The sequence below is a fragment of the Cornus florida genome, unplaced genomic scaffold (genome assembly GCF_030987335.1).
Source record: "Cornus florida cultivar Cherokee Brave unplaced genomic scaffold, ASM3098733v1 CherokeeBrave_3.0.0_Hap2_Chr07, whole genome shotgun sequence".
Classification (NCBI taxonomy): domain Eukaryota; kingdom Viridiplantae; phylum Streptophyta; class Magnoliopsida; order Cornales; family Cornaceae; genus Cornus; species Cornus florida.
The window spans coordinates 3,571,792-3,585,827 of record NW_026775577.1 but is presented as its reverse complement, the minus strand read 5'-3'; the positions used below and the strand labels follow the sequence as shown (position 1 = coordinate 3,585,827).

At 33.7% G+C, this 14,036-nt stretch overlaps 3 protein-coding genes across 3 annotated transcripts; 2 read left to right on the top strand and 1 right to left on the bottom strand.

Annotated features, from left to right (window-relative positions):
• The first annotated feature begins 605 nt into the window (after nucleotides 1-605).
• LOC132267417 (probable inactive receptor kinase At2g26730) lies at nucleotides 606-3,261 on the top strand. Its single transcript, XM_059768580.1, has 2 exons — nucleotides 606-2,132; nucleotides 2,618-3,261. The coding sequence occupies exons 1-2, from the start codon at nucleotides 794-796 to the stop codon at nucleotides 3,163-3,165; spliced, it is 1,887 nt and encodes a 628-aa protein (XP_059624563.1). The 5' UTR covers nucleotides 606-793; the 3' UTR covers nucleotides 3,166-3,261.
• A 1,793-nt stretch (nucleotides 3,262-5,054) lies between these two features.
• On the bottom strand, nucleotides 5,055-5,522 carry LOC132267603 (uncharacterized). Its single transcript, XM_059768742.1, has one exon. It carries the CDS (start codon nucleotides 5,520-5,522, stop codon nucleotides 5,055-5,057), a length of 468 nt encoding a protein of 155 aa, XP_059624725.1.
• A 7,589-nt stretch (nucleotides 5,523-13,111) lies between these two features.
• LOC132267602 (precursor of CEP11) lies at nucleotides 13,112-13,390 on the top strand. The gene has a single exon (XM_059768741.1). It carries the CDS (start codon nucleotides 13,112-13,114, stop codon nucleotides 13,388-13,390), a length of 279 nt encoding a protein of 92 aa, XP_059624724.1.
• The last annotated feature ends 646 nt before the right edge of the window (nucleotides 13,391-14,036 follow it).

Here is a 14,036-nt window from a genome sequence, read left to right as displayed (position 1 = left end):
CTCAATTTTTCATTTCTTAAATCCGAAGTGTGAGATCTATATTCTCTCTAGGCAAATGATGGGTGTTTTATTTATGCGCTTTATTATACTTTATAAAACCTGAAAACTACTCAAAATTATTAATAAATGCTTTATTGTATAGAATACTCTGTTTTATTATTATTATTATTTTTTATAATATTGAATGCTCTGTTTCTAACACATTGCAACAGCAGAGCACATAATGAAAAATTTAGCATAATGGACAAAATTTTACAACTTTGTCATTTTCATCCATCTGGGCTGTCAATAAGTTATAAGAATGCTTTATAAAACTCTTAAAGCTACTGGGAATGATTAATAAATGTTTTATTGTATTGGATGATCTGTTGTCTATAGTATTGAATACTCTGTTTCTAGCACAATTGCAACAGCAGAGCACAGAATTGTACTTGGCATTCTCATTTATCTGGGCTGTGAATAAGTTAAAGAGTGAGGCTAATGGTATCTTGAACCAGTCTGTTTAATTCCGTTAGTTTGAAGCATATCACCTGTTTGCAGATATTCTATTTAGATACCAACAGGAGGATCTTGAAATGTTCAACCTGGTGTGTGTGTCTCATTTGTATAGGCAATAGTTCTTAAAATTCTTGATTGATTCCATTGAGAAGGACATGACCACCTAGTATCAACCGTTTATTCTTGCCGGCATAACTCATTGTGAAATCCGCCAATCCTTAAATAACTTACCTCAAACATCCTATGAACATTGACATCTCCTCCTTGTTCTGCAATTTTTTACCCATCTCCATCAATGCTTCTATTATCCAAAATGAATCGAATCCCCACTTGGGTACTCTTGATTTCGTTCTATCTCCTCCTCCAGACGACAAAATCCGAGACAGAGGAGGTCAAGAGCTCCCTGATCAAGTTTTTCGGAAAGCTATCCAACATGAACAGCCCACCTGAACCGGCTTGGGGTTGGAACCTATCCTCTGATCCATGCAGGGACCAGTGGATGGGTATAGGCTGCGATATTGGGAATGTCACTGTGAAGAAGATCACTCTCGACAGCTTCAATTTTTCCGGAACTCTTGATGCAAATGCTCTCTGTGACGTGCAATCTCTTGCCCTGTCTCTCACTAGTTTAAGTATCAGTGACAACAAAATTTTTGGAGAGATCTTAGATGCTATTGGGAACTGCAGACAACTCACTCACTTGTATATCAGTGGAAACCAGTTCTCTGGTAGCCTTCCCAGCTCAGTTTCCAGATTAGTTAATCTGAAAAAACTAGATTTATCGAACAATAATTTGGCTGGTGATTTGCCTGATCTAACCGGGATATCCGGTTTGACAGAGTTCTCTGCTCAAAAAAATCATTTCACTGGGGCTATTCCGGATTTCGAATTCTCCAACCTTTTCCAGTTCAATGTCTCCTTCAACAATTTCAGTGGTCCTATACCTAGTGGGGCTAGTCGTTTCCCGGTGAGCAGCTTCACTGGGAATACTGAATTGTGTGGAGATCCACTGCCTGAGAAATGCCCACCATTACACACAGAATCTGAAGAGACAAAGAAGTCTAAAGGTGTCTCTAGTGTGCAGGTTCTGATGTTCTCAGGCTACTTTCTTATAGGTCTTGTTATTGTCCTCCTCATCCTTTTCAGGGTGTGTAGAAAAAAGAAGACAGAAGGAGAGAACGATGATTCAGATTACAAAGTAGCATCATTTGATGATAGCATCAACAAGTCTAGTTTCACTACAATTGAGTACAAAACAGACTTGAGCAAATCAGAAATTTTGGCTGCCTCAGCTGATCAAAGTGCATTGATGTCCTCGTCGCTGATAGTTCTCACGAGTCCGGTGGTGAATGGGTTGAGATTTGAGGACTTGCTGAAGGCTCCTGCTGAGTTGCTTGGGAGGGGAAAGCATGGTAGTGTCTATAAGGTTATCTGTGAGGAAGAGGTGGCTCTGGCTGTCAAGAGGATCAAGAATTGGGGTATTTCCAGCGATGATTTCAAGACGAGAATGAGGAGGTTGGACCAAGTGAAGCATCCCAATGTATTGCCAGCCGTGGCCTTTTATTGTTCAAGGCAAGAGAAGCTTCTGGTCTATGAATATCAGCAGAATGGCAGTCTCTTGAGGCTTCTTCATGGTAACTTCCATTTCCTGATCTTCAGTTAATTGTTTATGACATGGTTCTGTATAGCATGTTTAAAGGCACCATAAAACAATTTTTTTTGGTTAAAATGCACAACTAGTACAAATTAAAACATAACCCTCAACTTCTACTTTGAAAGGTCAAGAGATACCACCAAAGATCCCAAATTTAAATTTCTGATGGTACAAAAAAACATTTTAATTACAAGATTCTCTTTCACAAACCAGCCATGTGTGTGTGAGAGAGAGGAACATCCCACATTATATGGGGAGAAGGTCCTGACACTTATAAGGGATGTCTTCTATTTGTGTAGACGCGTTTTGATGAAAACTGTGAGCGCTTGTGTAGTGCAAAGTAGACAGTATCTGCACAGTGTCGACATGGGTCCTGAAAGACACAGTTTTGATACAAAGTACCTATTAATATTCCTGAATTTTATATATTATGTTGATTAATAATATAATTGAGGTAAATTTCAGGAACAAAATTAGGCCAACCATTTGACTGGAGCAGCAGGCTTGGTATTGCAGCTTCAATTGCTGAGGCCTTAACTTTCATGCATCATGAGCTTAGTGAAGAAGGGATTGCTCATGGTAACCTGAAATCCTCAAACATTTTGCTTAACAAGAACATGGAACCATACGTTAGTGAGTATGGTCTAATGGAGATGGACACTGCACAAAATGAAAGTTCCTTCAAAGCAGACATTTATGGCTTCGGTGTGATTCTTCTGGAGCTACTCACTGGAAAGCTGCAGGTCCAGAACAATGGGATGGACGTGGCCAAATGGGTACTTTCCGTGGTTCACGAAGAGTGGACCGGAGAAGTTTTCGACAAAACCCTAATCCAAGAAGGTGCAAGTGAAGAGAGGTTGGTGAACTTGTTACAGGTAGCCATAAAATGCATAAATCGCGCCCCGGAGACCAGGCCAAGCATAAACCAGGTTGCTCTTATGCTCAGTACTATAAGGGATGATGAAGAAAGATCCATAGTTTCTGAAGTTTCCAGAGCTGGAACAAACATGTAAAACATGCAAACAAACTTGGCATGGTAAATTTTCTTTTATCACATAAATCTATATCTCAATATAGCTAGTCTAGAGCGAAGTAGCAAATTAGCAATATTCTATGTGGTATGGTATGGAGCATATTTGTATATTTCCATGTTTTGTAATTAGGCATTGTTATAGTCTAAATTTGCTTGTAATTTCTTTAATTCATGTGGTTTATTTTTCATAAATCTTTCAATTTTATTTAGGGGGTTTGGCAAAATTGTTTTGCCTACGTTTACGGAACGCACTAAAAATATCACTATTAATGATGAATATTTACAATAAAAAATCCTCAGACATAGATCTCACAATTCGATTGCTCTTCAACATACACAACTCTAAACACGAAAAGAGAAAAAAAAGATTTATACCAACAACATTCAAAGACATAAAACGAAGAACATAAAATGAATTTGTGATTTAGACTTCACAACCGCTAATATTTTTCAATTCTTTCCCTACCTACCCAATAATATTATAGCGATCATTGAAGAGCATGATTATTTTAGTTAACTAACTATGATTGACAAATCATCATCAAATGACAATTAAATATGTTTGCGAATTTGGAATGATTCAAAAAGAGACACATGCAAGCAGTTGTGAATTGCGATGGTTGGAATATGGAATCGTTTCTCATTTACATAATGACATATGTCTCTAGCTTAATCCTTACCTAATCCAAAAAGAATCCTTCATTAATTCATACTTTAATCCTTCAAAGCCACTTGTAACACAACCCAATTAGTGATATCACAAGCCAAATCACTAAAGAAATGTTAAACCAAGTCATCAAAGATACGTGACATCAACTATTTTTAAGATAGTGTGGGCACAATTAATGGGATAGTGGTGGTAGGATCCATGAAAACCCTAGTGTGACCGACTTATTTTATTTTATTTTTCTTCTTCTAATAGAGCTTTTTGATTCAGAACTTGACAGTATTGGCGTTGGGTCATTGTTTGTTCTTCTTAGGTTGAAGTAGCTCCTTAATCAGGCCATTGTAATTATTATTTTCTGATCTAATTTTTATTTTAGAAACTAAGATTGTTATATCATTAAAACAATAAGGTTGAAGATCATCACTTTGTGTAAAACAATATTAAATATTATATTCTCTTACCAAGCCCATCACAATGGACCAAAAAGCTTAAAATACCATGTTAGATTTGCTCATTTATAAGCTAATTGAACAATGAACTATAAGCTAATTGAACAATGAACTACTTCAAATGATAGATATTCAAGAAATAGATGCACGGTTGTGTTCAATTTTATTCGTTGAATAAAATTAGATGAACTTTGTTCAAAATTGAGAAATGATATAGCTTTTGAAAGTTCGATTTATCCAGCTATGACTCTTTGAAACTTTTGAATTATTTTTACACGAAAAATCTTTGAAAACTTCACTAAATAGATTAGGTGGAAAGAAATTTCTGGTGATAATTTTGATGAACAATGCAAGATAAGCCAAAGATTTCTTGTAATGTTTCACTGATCAAAACCGAGGTACAACGGACCTCATGGTGCAACCTTCACAACACAAGGCCTCCACATGCTCATATCACAAGTCACAACCCCTTTTTCACTTCCCTCCAATAAAACCAAATGATTAACTCAATTTTAAATTGAAAAAAAATAAAAACAAATCTATAATGTACAAACGCAGATCAAACGGACCATTTGACAAGGTCAAAACAAGTCAACCATTGATTTATCAAGAACGACCCACACGATTTCACGAACCTCCGCGGCCAGCCCGCCGCACCTCGCCCAGAGCGCACGTTAGCGACCGCCGCCGCGCAAAAGCCAACCCACCCGGAAAAAATATATATATAAATCAATTCCCTGTTTCAAGTGAGAGTCACGTGAGCGATGACGGCCCGTCCTCCTTCACCGGATTCACGGACGACGTCGTAATGGAGGCCAACCTGGTAGAGAAATCACACACGGGATAATCACAATCTGAATTACCGTTCTGCCCCGGACCCTCGTCGAAATTGAGCGCGTAACTCAAGGGGTCGTATTGGAATTTCGAGTTGCTCCTCCCGCTATTCCGGTTCTTGTTGAACCGGCGGATGAAAGTCTTCCACCTCGGTCCGGCCACGAGCTCCGACCACCCTCTCATTTTCGTCAACCCTTTGGCCCACCACTTCTCCTCCTTCTCCGCCGTTGTGATTCGCTCCCACCAAAGCGATCCCGTCGATCGCTCCGACGAGAAACATGGTATGCAGAAACAACACCCTCTCTTGGCAAATGCCATCTCCTGCATTTCGTCGTCGTAATCTCCATCATTTTGTAAGAGTACTTCAGGAGTTGATTCTGAGGCCATATATACCAAAAGTGTGTAAAGATAACAATATTTATACTGAGCGGTTACAGGTCCTGAAAATTAGGGCTTGTTATGAGATTGATTGAGAAGAAATAAGAGAGGCAATGATCTTCCTACAAACCCTAGCCCGGTTAATTCCTCCGCCGGACTCTCTCTACACTGTTTTTTTGGGGTTCATTTTCTCTCTCTATATATGCAGTGCAGGGGTGTGAAACTTTGTATCTGGAACTTCGCTGGACAGTTAGAGACTATAACCGGAAAATGACGGTTGGCTGCAGACTGTAACAGAGAATGTTTTCTGTCTAATGGACTAGTTTAGCAGAGCTGGAACCAATCGGATTGAGGCACGTCATAAAGAAGATGGAAGGGTGCACGTGGCAGGCTAGGAATAGTGGGAAAGCTTGTAACTATGTGCTGCGTCATTCTGTGAATGCTGGGACTGCTAGCACGGAATGGTTGTTCGGTTAGTTGTTGCCTATCATTGCCGGTAATGCCGGTTTCGTATCGTTTTAACGGTTTACAACGGTTAGGAGCCGTTTTTTAAATTTGTTTGGCCTTGGCGACACGTCATAGCAAATTGTTGGTGACGTGGCCATAAAAAAATAAAAATAAAAATAAAAATAAAATAAATAAACCAACCTACTAATCGCTTAGGTTCTTTCCGGCGTCAAATATATATACATTTAATTAAATATAATATATTATCTTGTTCTTAATAATTTTATAAATAGGTAAGTCAACTTTTTTAAAAAATAATGCATTGTCATTAGTTAAGTACTAAGAAACACAAACACCGATACAGGACACGACACGACACGATATAGCACGGATAGGATACGACAACAAATTTTAAAAAATTAGAATACGATACGACAACAAATTTTAAAAAATTAGAATACGATACGACAAAGATACAATAATAAAATTATATATATATATATATTTATATTTATTATATATAAAATTTTAATTTCTCTTAATTTTTAATTTACATTAATAGGCATAATATATTTAAATTAAGTTCAATCCAAATTCTATTAAAATTCAAATAATAAATATGTAATATATCTTTATATCCAATACTAGAATTTGTATCAATACTAGAACAGTTTTAACTTTGTAACCACACACATTGAAAAGGAGATAAGATACAAATTTTACAATCTTATCTCCTCGGTCCTCCCACGTCTCCTCTAGCCAGACGCCATCTCCTCCCTCTCTTAACTTTCTATCTTCCTTTTCCTCTGTCCCTTCCTTCCTTCTCCTCATGAATTTATTTTTAAAGAATATGCAAACAAATTTTCACTCAAACAATTAAAATATAATTTTTCTTTCATTCGTTCTTAAATTGTTCCACACCAACCAAAGCAGAGCATGATCACCAGGTTCTTCATATATATATATATATATTTTTTTTTAAGTTTGTTGTCTTCAATCAGTCCACACATATCTCTTCATTATCTCTTTCTTTCAAACAAGAATTTGAACTGCGGTGTCCTTCAGCGTGTCTCGGCCGTATCTTATGGTGTGTTCGAATTTAAAAAATGAATAAAAAATAGGACACCGGTAAAAAGGTGTCAAACACATGTCACACGTGTCCGACATTGGTACGGCACTCTTACCACGTGTGTCCGTGTTTCATAACTTAAGCATCATTACTAATGACTTGGTATTACCTGACGGGCTCAATATCTACTCCCCTTGTTATGCATATGAGCACTTGCGTGCGTGTGAGTTAGGATTAGTATATAACACTACTACACACATAAAGATCCAAACTCCTCTAAATTTTAATGATAAGTAATCAATTTTATGCAAAGGCAAATTCATGAATTATCAATAAAGTGGGCTAATATATTTTTAGGTGGACTAATAATAATAATATATATTTCTTTTGGGCTAAAATTAGGTATGCTAAAAAATATATATTTTTTACCCAAGCCAACTCCTGGATCCCCCAGTGATTTTTTGTGACAAGATTAGAATCACTTGTCTTAAATGCTTATTTCTAATATGTGATATGATGTTCACCTAAGAAGTACGTGTGCCCTTCTAGGGTACTGTCCTTTTGGCGGATACAGGGATAGGCTCAAGCCCACACCAATTTTTTATTTTTATTTTTTTATACTTAATTTTAGTCCAATCTAAAAATAAAATAAAATAATTATTAGTATTAACCCACTTAAAAAATATTAATCTATTCCATTAACAATTCCTGAATACGTTCTTAACACAAACACACGTGCTAGACTTGTTCAAGATAACTAAAAGTGTCATAGAATTTTAATATTTTGCCTTAATATAGGAATACACCTTCAACACTTTCAAGACCCTACGAAATAGTTTTGCAATTACTTTTAAAAAATAATATAATATTCCAATGTACTTTTAAACATATTAGAAACATAATATAAAGTTTTTAAAAATCATAAACGTGCGTCATCATCTATCTCTAAGCTATAAGTATAAGCTGTAAATTATTATCACATTAATTATAAAATTATGCGAGAAGGGAATTTTTTAAATAATAAATTTTTTAAAATAATTTTAAGGAGACAATGGTAATATTTTAGAAGTATATAACTGAAAAGGAACAAATGTATATTAAGTAATCCCCCTTGAGTTCTGATGCATTCTGAAACAGGGGTAGACCGAATACTGTGTACGGAGAAAGAGAATTCACGGCGAAAGTAAGATTTTAAAAGTAAAATATTTGTTAAAGGCCGAGAAGATTTTAAAAGTAAAGAGTTGTGTAGAGGATATTGGAGGATTCTAAAAACAAGTTGTCCAGAGTTGGGCAGAGTGTTATAGCATTCTTAAAAAGTAGAGAATAATCTAAAATTACAAATATTTTAATAGAATATTAAGAGAGTAAATCTTAATTTGGAATCCATTCTAGCCATTTATTATGGTGGAGGATATCTAGAAAAAATATTTATAATAGATAATTCAACTCACACCCCATATAATGAATAAAGGAAAATTTTCATTCTTTACAAAATATTACTAATTGTTTAGGGAAAAAAATAAAAAAAAATTGAATCAAGATGGCTAACTGGAGGAGAAATTCGAAAATTTGAGAAGAATCATTCATTTCATTCAGTAAATTTACAATATGCAAATCATATTTAAATTAGTAATTTTAACAAAAATTGAAATAACACTATAATACTAATTTATCTTTAAAATTACTTTCTAAAATTCTTAAATTGTTTGTTAGGGTCGAACGTAGAAATTATTCTTTCCTTTATTTTCTCTTATCTTTTCTCACATAATTTCTTTTATTTTCTCTATTATTTAATCAAACAAAGCCTATGTGAACCCCGCACATGTACTAACGGTTGGGAAACGTGCTAATTTTAAAAACTTTTCGAGGGATTTAAATTCATAGATCATGATGTATCATTCAATTAAAAGATTGAATACTTACATCAAGGTTTGAGTAAACCTTAGATCTCTCCTCTAAAGTGAATGTTCTCATTTATTGTAGATTCCTTAGTAAGATGCATTCTTCTTGGATCTCCATCTTCTTGGTAATTGTTTTGCTTTTAGGAATCACTCATATGCCTCCATGAATGACCTTGGAAAACTAGGCTTGTGGGAGCCTCCATTAGATGAGAACATAAACCCCTAATTTTCTAGAGAGAGAAAATATATTCCTTTTTCCTTCTACTAAAAATCACACCTAAAATATACATAGACCATGTATATTTATAGGCAACATAAAGGTAAAGAAAAGGAAACAACTAATCTTTCTCAATCTCTAATTCACATGTCTTAAATCTAATATGATTCCAATATCAAGTTGGGCTATGAGTGAGAATCCATTGGGTCTATTATTTTATTGGCTACAATGAATTAATAATTGGCCCGGTCCATGGACCCAATTCAATTAATTCATAAATTAATTTCTACTCCACTAAAAGAAATTAATTGAACTCCAATTAAATAATAAATAACCTCTAAGTCAATATTGCACTTTGACCCCTCTATGCATAATTAGTTATCGGATAAATAAAGGCCATCAATCCGACTACTTAATTAATATATTTATTTTGGTACCTTTGATTATTTCTGGCTCGATCATAATAAAACGTTTGTTTGACAAAAATAATAATTTAAATAAATAAATATATAATAAATCATTTTGTCTAAAAATACACGAAGGCCTTCGAATTTACTTTGTGATCAACCACAATCAATACAAAATAAATACAAGTAGCAATGATGCAAATATTGAAAATATAACCCTCTAACTATTAATTACATAACTACCCAAAGTGTCGGTCTAAGGATCCCGAAGAATCCGCCGAACAAATCAAAGTAATTATTAATTAATAAAAGAGTCTATAATTTTCTCATACTTAAGAGTCAAATGCCATGACGGTGATAGGGAGCAATTACATACGACGGCTCTCGCAATATATCTCAACCTAACGCGGATCTAGTTCAAATCTTAATTAATTATGAGTCCATCCATAATTACCGACTATGAACCATTTATGATTACTATTTATATATCATGCATTGATTGCCATCACAAACATATATATAAATATCTCTTGTAATCAAATAGATACTATCAATTCTATAATGAATCGAAATATAATACATTGAATTCACCAATTGTATAAAATATAAATATTTCATAAACGTCAGGAACATATGTCACTTTAATCCAAACAGAAATTTGCTATGCCAGGACATATAAATTCCAACACTAACAACCATCAAGACACCGTAAGAAACAAACACTCCAACCAATTGAGTGATCAATCAAAAGGAGAAGAATAAGTTCCTCTGTTAAACATCAAAAAAATGACATAGGGAACAAAAAATGACATAAGGAGGTTCCATTTTCATAATATTGTATTATATTTTAATGAGTTTACTAAAACTATTTTGAAATAACTAGACCAAAAAAGAACATAGTATCATATATGAATTCTCAAATATAGAAGGTATTTTACATATATTTTATAATAAAATATCAATGGAACCAGGCACGGCGGACCTACACGGGAACCTGAAATTTTTTATTTTTAAATAATACATCCTTAATAATTTATTTTCTTCAATTACATATAGGAATGGAGCCAGGATTTCAAGTGAAGGGAGGCATGGTGTAATATATATATATATATATATATAACATAACAAATATATAATTCAAAAGAAGAAGAAGAAAAAAATTATTCAAATATGCACATTAAAAAAAAGAATTTTAAGAACTAAAAGTAGAAAAAAAAAATGAGAGAACTTTAAAAGGAAAAAATTAAGTCTTTCAATTGAAGAAAGAAATTTTGACTTTTTATTTTAACGAATTTGAAGTGTAAAAGAGAAAATAAAGAAAAAACAAAGAGAAATTTAGAAACTAAAAAATTTAGGGGGCACTATATAATTTTTTTTCATATATATGGAAAAAAAATTTAAAAAATTATCACATATATTATAAAGTGCGGGCCAGCTGAGGGGGGCACGTGCCCAGGCCTTCATTGGCTCTGTCCTGATTGTATACCCTTTAAAAATTACTACAACCCCCCTAAAATTATTGAAATTTTTTTATTATTGGCCCCTCACATAATATCCTAGGTCTATCACTAAATGGAACCAATGAATTAAAAAAAAAAAAATGGATGTTGTATTTGGGAGGTACCAGTTTTAGATTTAGAATTAAAAATTTTCCAACTGCAAATTCAAAACGCCGACATACAATCACATGCATTTTGCTTGGCGTTGGTTGATATTACTGTTTGTTTTCCATTTTATTGTGCTCTTTCGTTGGTATCTATTGACTAATTTTTGTACAGGAAATGCCTTTGAATCTTTGATAAACCAAGCTAGCTAATGATTTTATGGGCGTCTGGTTTTGAATATGGTGAATCTAAATAGCTCCAATTCGTTAGTCAACCATCTCTCAGTCATGATTAATAAATTCCTTTTTATTCTCTTTAGTTTGGTGGAGGGAAAAAAATCTTATTTTGCTGAAACATGTGAAAGAAATTATATATAATTTATGTATGTATGTAAGAGACTTTTTATAAATTTGCTGGGAAATTCGTTTTCTTATAAAATAGCGAAGAAAAATGGGAAAAATTACCATAATGAAAACACAATTTTTTATAAATGAAATTTATTTCTTTCATTTAGAAAAATGGGAACAATTACCAGAATGAAAACACAATTTCTTTTCCTTGTCCAAACGTAAGCTTGAAGTTATGTTTAAGTCAATTTATGCAAGGAGTGCTGAATTTAGATATATGTCATGGTCCAATTAAATTAAATGTCTAAAATAACTTCATAAGCGTAGTCTAAAGCAGACCACACATGCTATCTTGCTTAAATTTCTTTTCTTAATGCTTTCTTTGACGGGGAAGAAAAAAACTGAATGGAAGGGAGAAAGAAAGAATGAATGCTGTCAAATTTCTAAAAAAATAGATTGTTGTCATTTTCTCTTTTTATCGGTTGAATGGAAAAGAAGAAAATAAACTCACAATTTAATGGGTTACTTAGGAGAAAAGGAAAGAAAGAGTTTTAATTTAATGTGCTTTTATAATTTAGGATAATAGTAATTTAAAATTCTATAATAGTCTCACTTGTTTTGGCTCTTTCTTTTGATGATGGTTGATAGTGGTAAGAACTATTTTTTGAATACTCAAGTTAAAAAGATGTTTCAAATAAATATCTTTTATAATATTTTGAAAATAGGTTTTTATTTTAAAATTTTAAAAACTATATATATGACAAACCAAGCAGTACTTACTTTCCATATAAATTATTTTTGAAAGTATAGACGTGAAGGGTAGCGTGGTTCAAAAAATAAAATAAGTAAATGTGATAAAATTATTTTCAATTAGTCAAACAAAGCAGTCCAGTCTTATAGCAATATATATCTTTGTCAACCTTATTTTTTACCGCTGGAAAATTAGTCATGGGCCAAGTGGTTTTTTCTGTGAAAAAAATATTAAAAAACGCGTGCGTATGACTTATTCACCTTTTTAGGCAACTAATCCAGTACCATGACTCACACCCCATTGTTTATTTTCTCAAAATTTCATTTAAAATCGAAAAAAAAAAAAAATGAACACACTGGCCATGACTAAATCAAATATCTTCCATAGATTTATTTTATTTTATTTTTATTAATTTTCATTCAAAATAGCTTCAAGTTATCCCAATAAAATGTATATATATATATTTCTTTCATAATTTATACCAATATGATGTGGGTTTTCTGTGCATGCAAAGTATGAAATTCTTATTCAACACTTCAACTAACCAAATTTAGACTGGAATTTAAAATTTTTCAAATAAACTGGTCTTTGGTCATCTGATCAATCTTCAAAACTCTCTCTCTCTCTCTCTCCAAGAATTTCTTTCATGCTTCCTAATCCACACTATGTTCCCCTATACGTGTTTGAACCGGGCACTTCTGTTCTATTCCCCAGTCAAACATGCATATATCGATCTCTCCCTATAAATACATGATTACATAAACTACTCATCTTCATCATCAATCAACTTAACAATATCTCTCTCCTCCAACAAAAAAGAATATTTCTTTAATTATACAGATCGATCCCACATTCATGGCCAGACAACCTAGCCTTCTCTTTCTCCTCCTAGCTCTCTTTTTGATATTCACTGTGCTATTCAACCCCATACAAGCCCGTCCTCTTAGCGTTTCGAACCACCACCACCACCACCACCACCACCACCACCATGCCGAGATGAAATCAAATCCTAGCCATGGAGGGAAGAGTCATCAACATAATCATGAAGCAGTACTTCTTGCGCTCCGTGGTATCAAGAACACCGGTCCAAGCCCCGGGGAAGGGCACTCATTTGTCAATGGTGCTCATCCTTGACACTATTGCTTTATCTCCGGCCAATTCATGGTCATTGTTATTGGGAGTGATTTAGGAGTTGTAGCTGGCTAGCATTCATATAGATATATAGAAACTTATAATGTCATACACAGGTATATTCTTTTGTTGTTCATTCGTTATACATTGTATTATCAACATATTTAATCAATTAAAGATCTTGATGTTTTTAAAATTAATTCAGCTGCATGTGTTTTATTCATTGTTATAGTAAGCCTATGGTTGTAGACTTGTTGTGCTGCGCGCCAAATTGATTAATGCATGGGTCTCAAATCCTATATGCATGAGATATATATGAGCAACTTTGTAGGTAGTTACAAAAGAGTAATGATACTTAGGCCTATTTAATTCTTAGGTCTAAAGGATTCATATCCATTAGAAGGCACAGATAAACTAGAAACGGGTTCCATTCACTAACATCAATGAATAAAAACTTATAGGCCATACAACCCAGCCTAAGAAATAGGCGTGAGAATCATTTTCTTAAAAAAAATAATAATCCCCGCGCACTCTTTTTGTCTATGGTTGGCTAGTCAAGAATTTTTTTTGACTCCAGACAAATCTAATTTGGACTATATGATGCATCCAATTTGTGTGCGCCCTATGTCGATTTCAATTGAATAGAAAG

Coding starts and splice junctions, on each gene's coding strand:
- LOC132267417 (XM_059768580.1), top strand. CDS start 794: ATGCTTCTATTATCCAAAATGAATCGAATCCCCACTTGGGTACTCTTG. Junction 2,133..2,617: donor TCTCTTGAGGCTTCTTCATG/GTAACTTCCATT, acceptor GGTAAATTTCAG/GAACAAAATTAGGCCAACCA.
- LOC132267603 (XM_059768742.1), bottom strand. CDS start 5,522: ATGGCCTCAGAATCAACTCCTGAAGTACTCTTACAAAATGATGGAGAT.
- LOC132267602 (XM_059768741.1), top strand. CDS start 13,112: ATGGCCAGACAACCTAGCCTTCTCTTTCTCCTCCTAGCTCTCTTTTTG.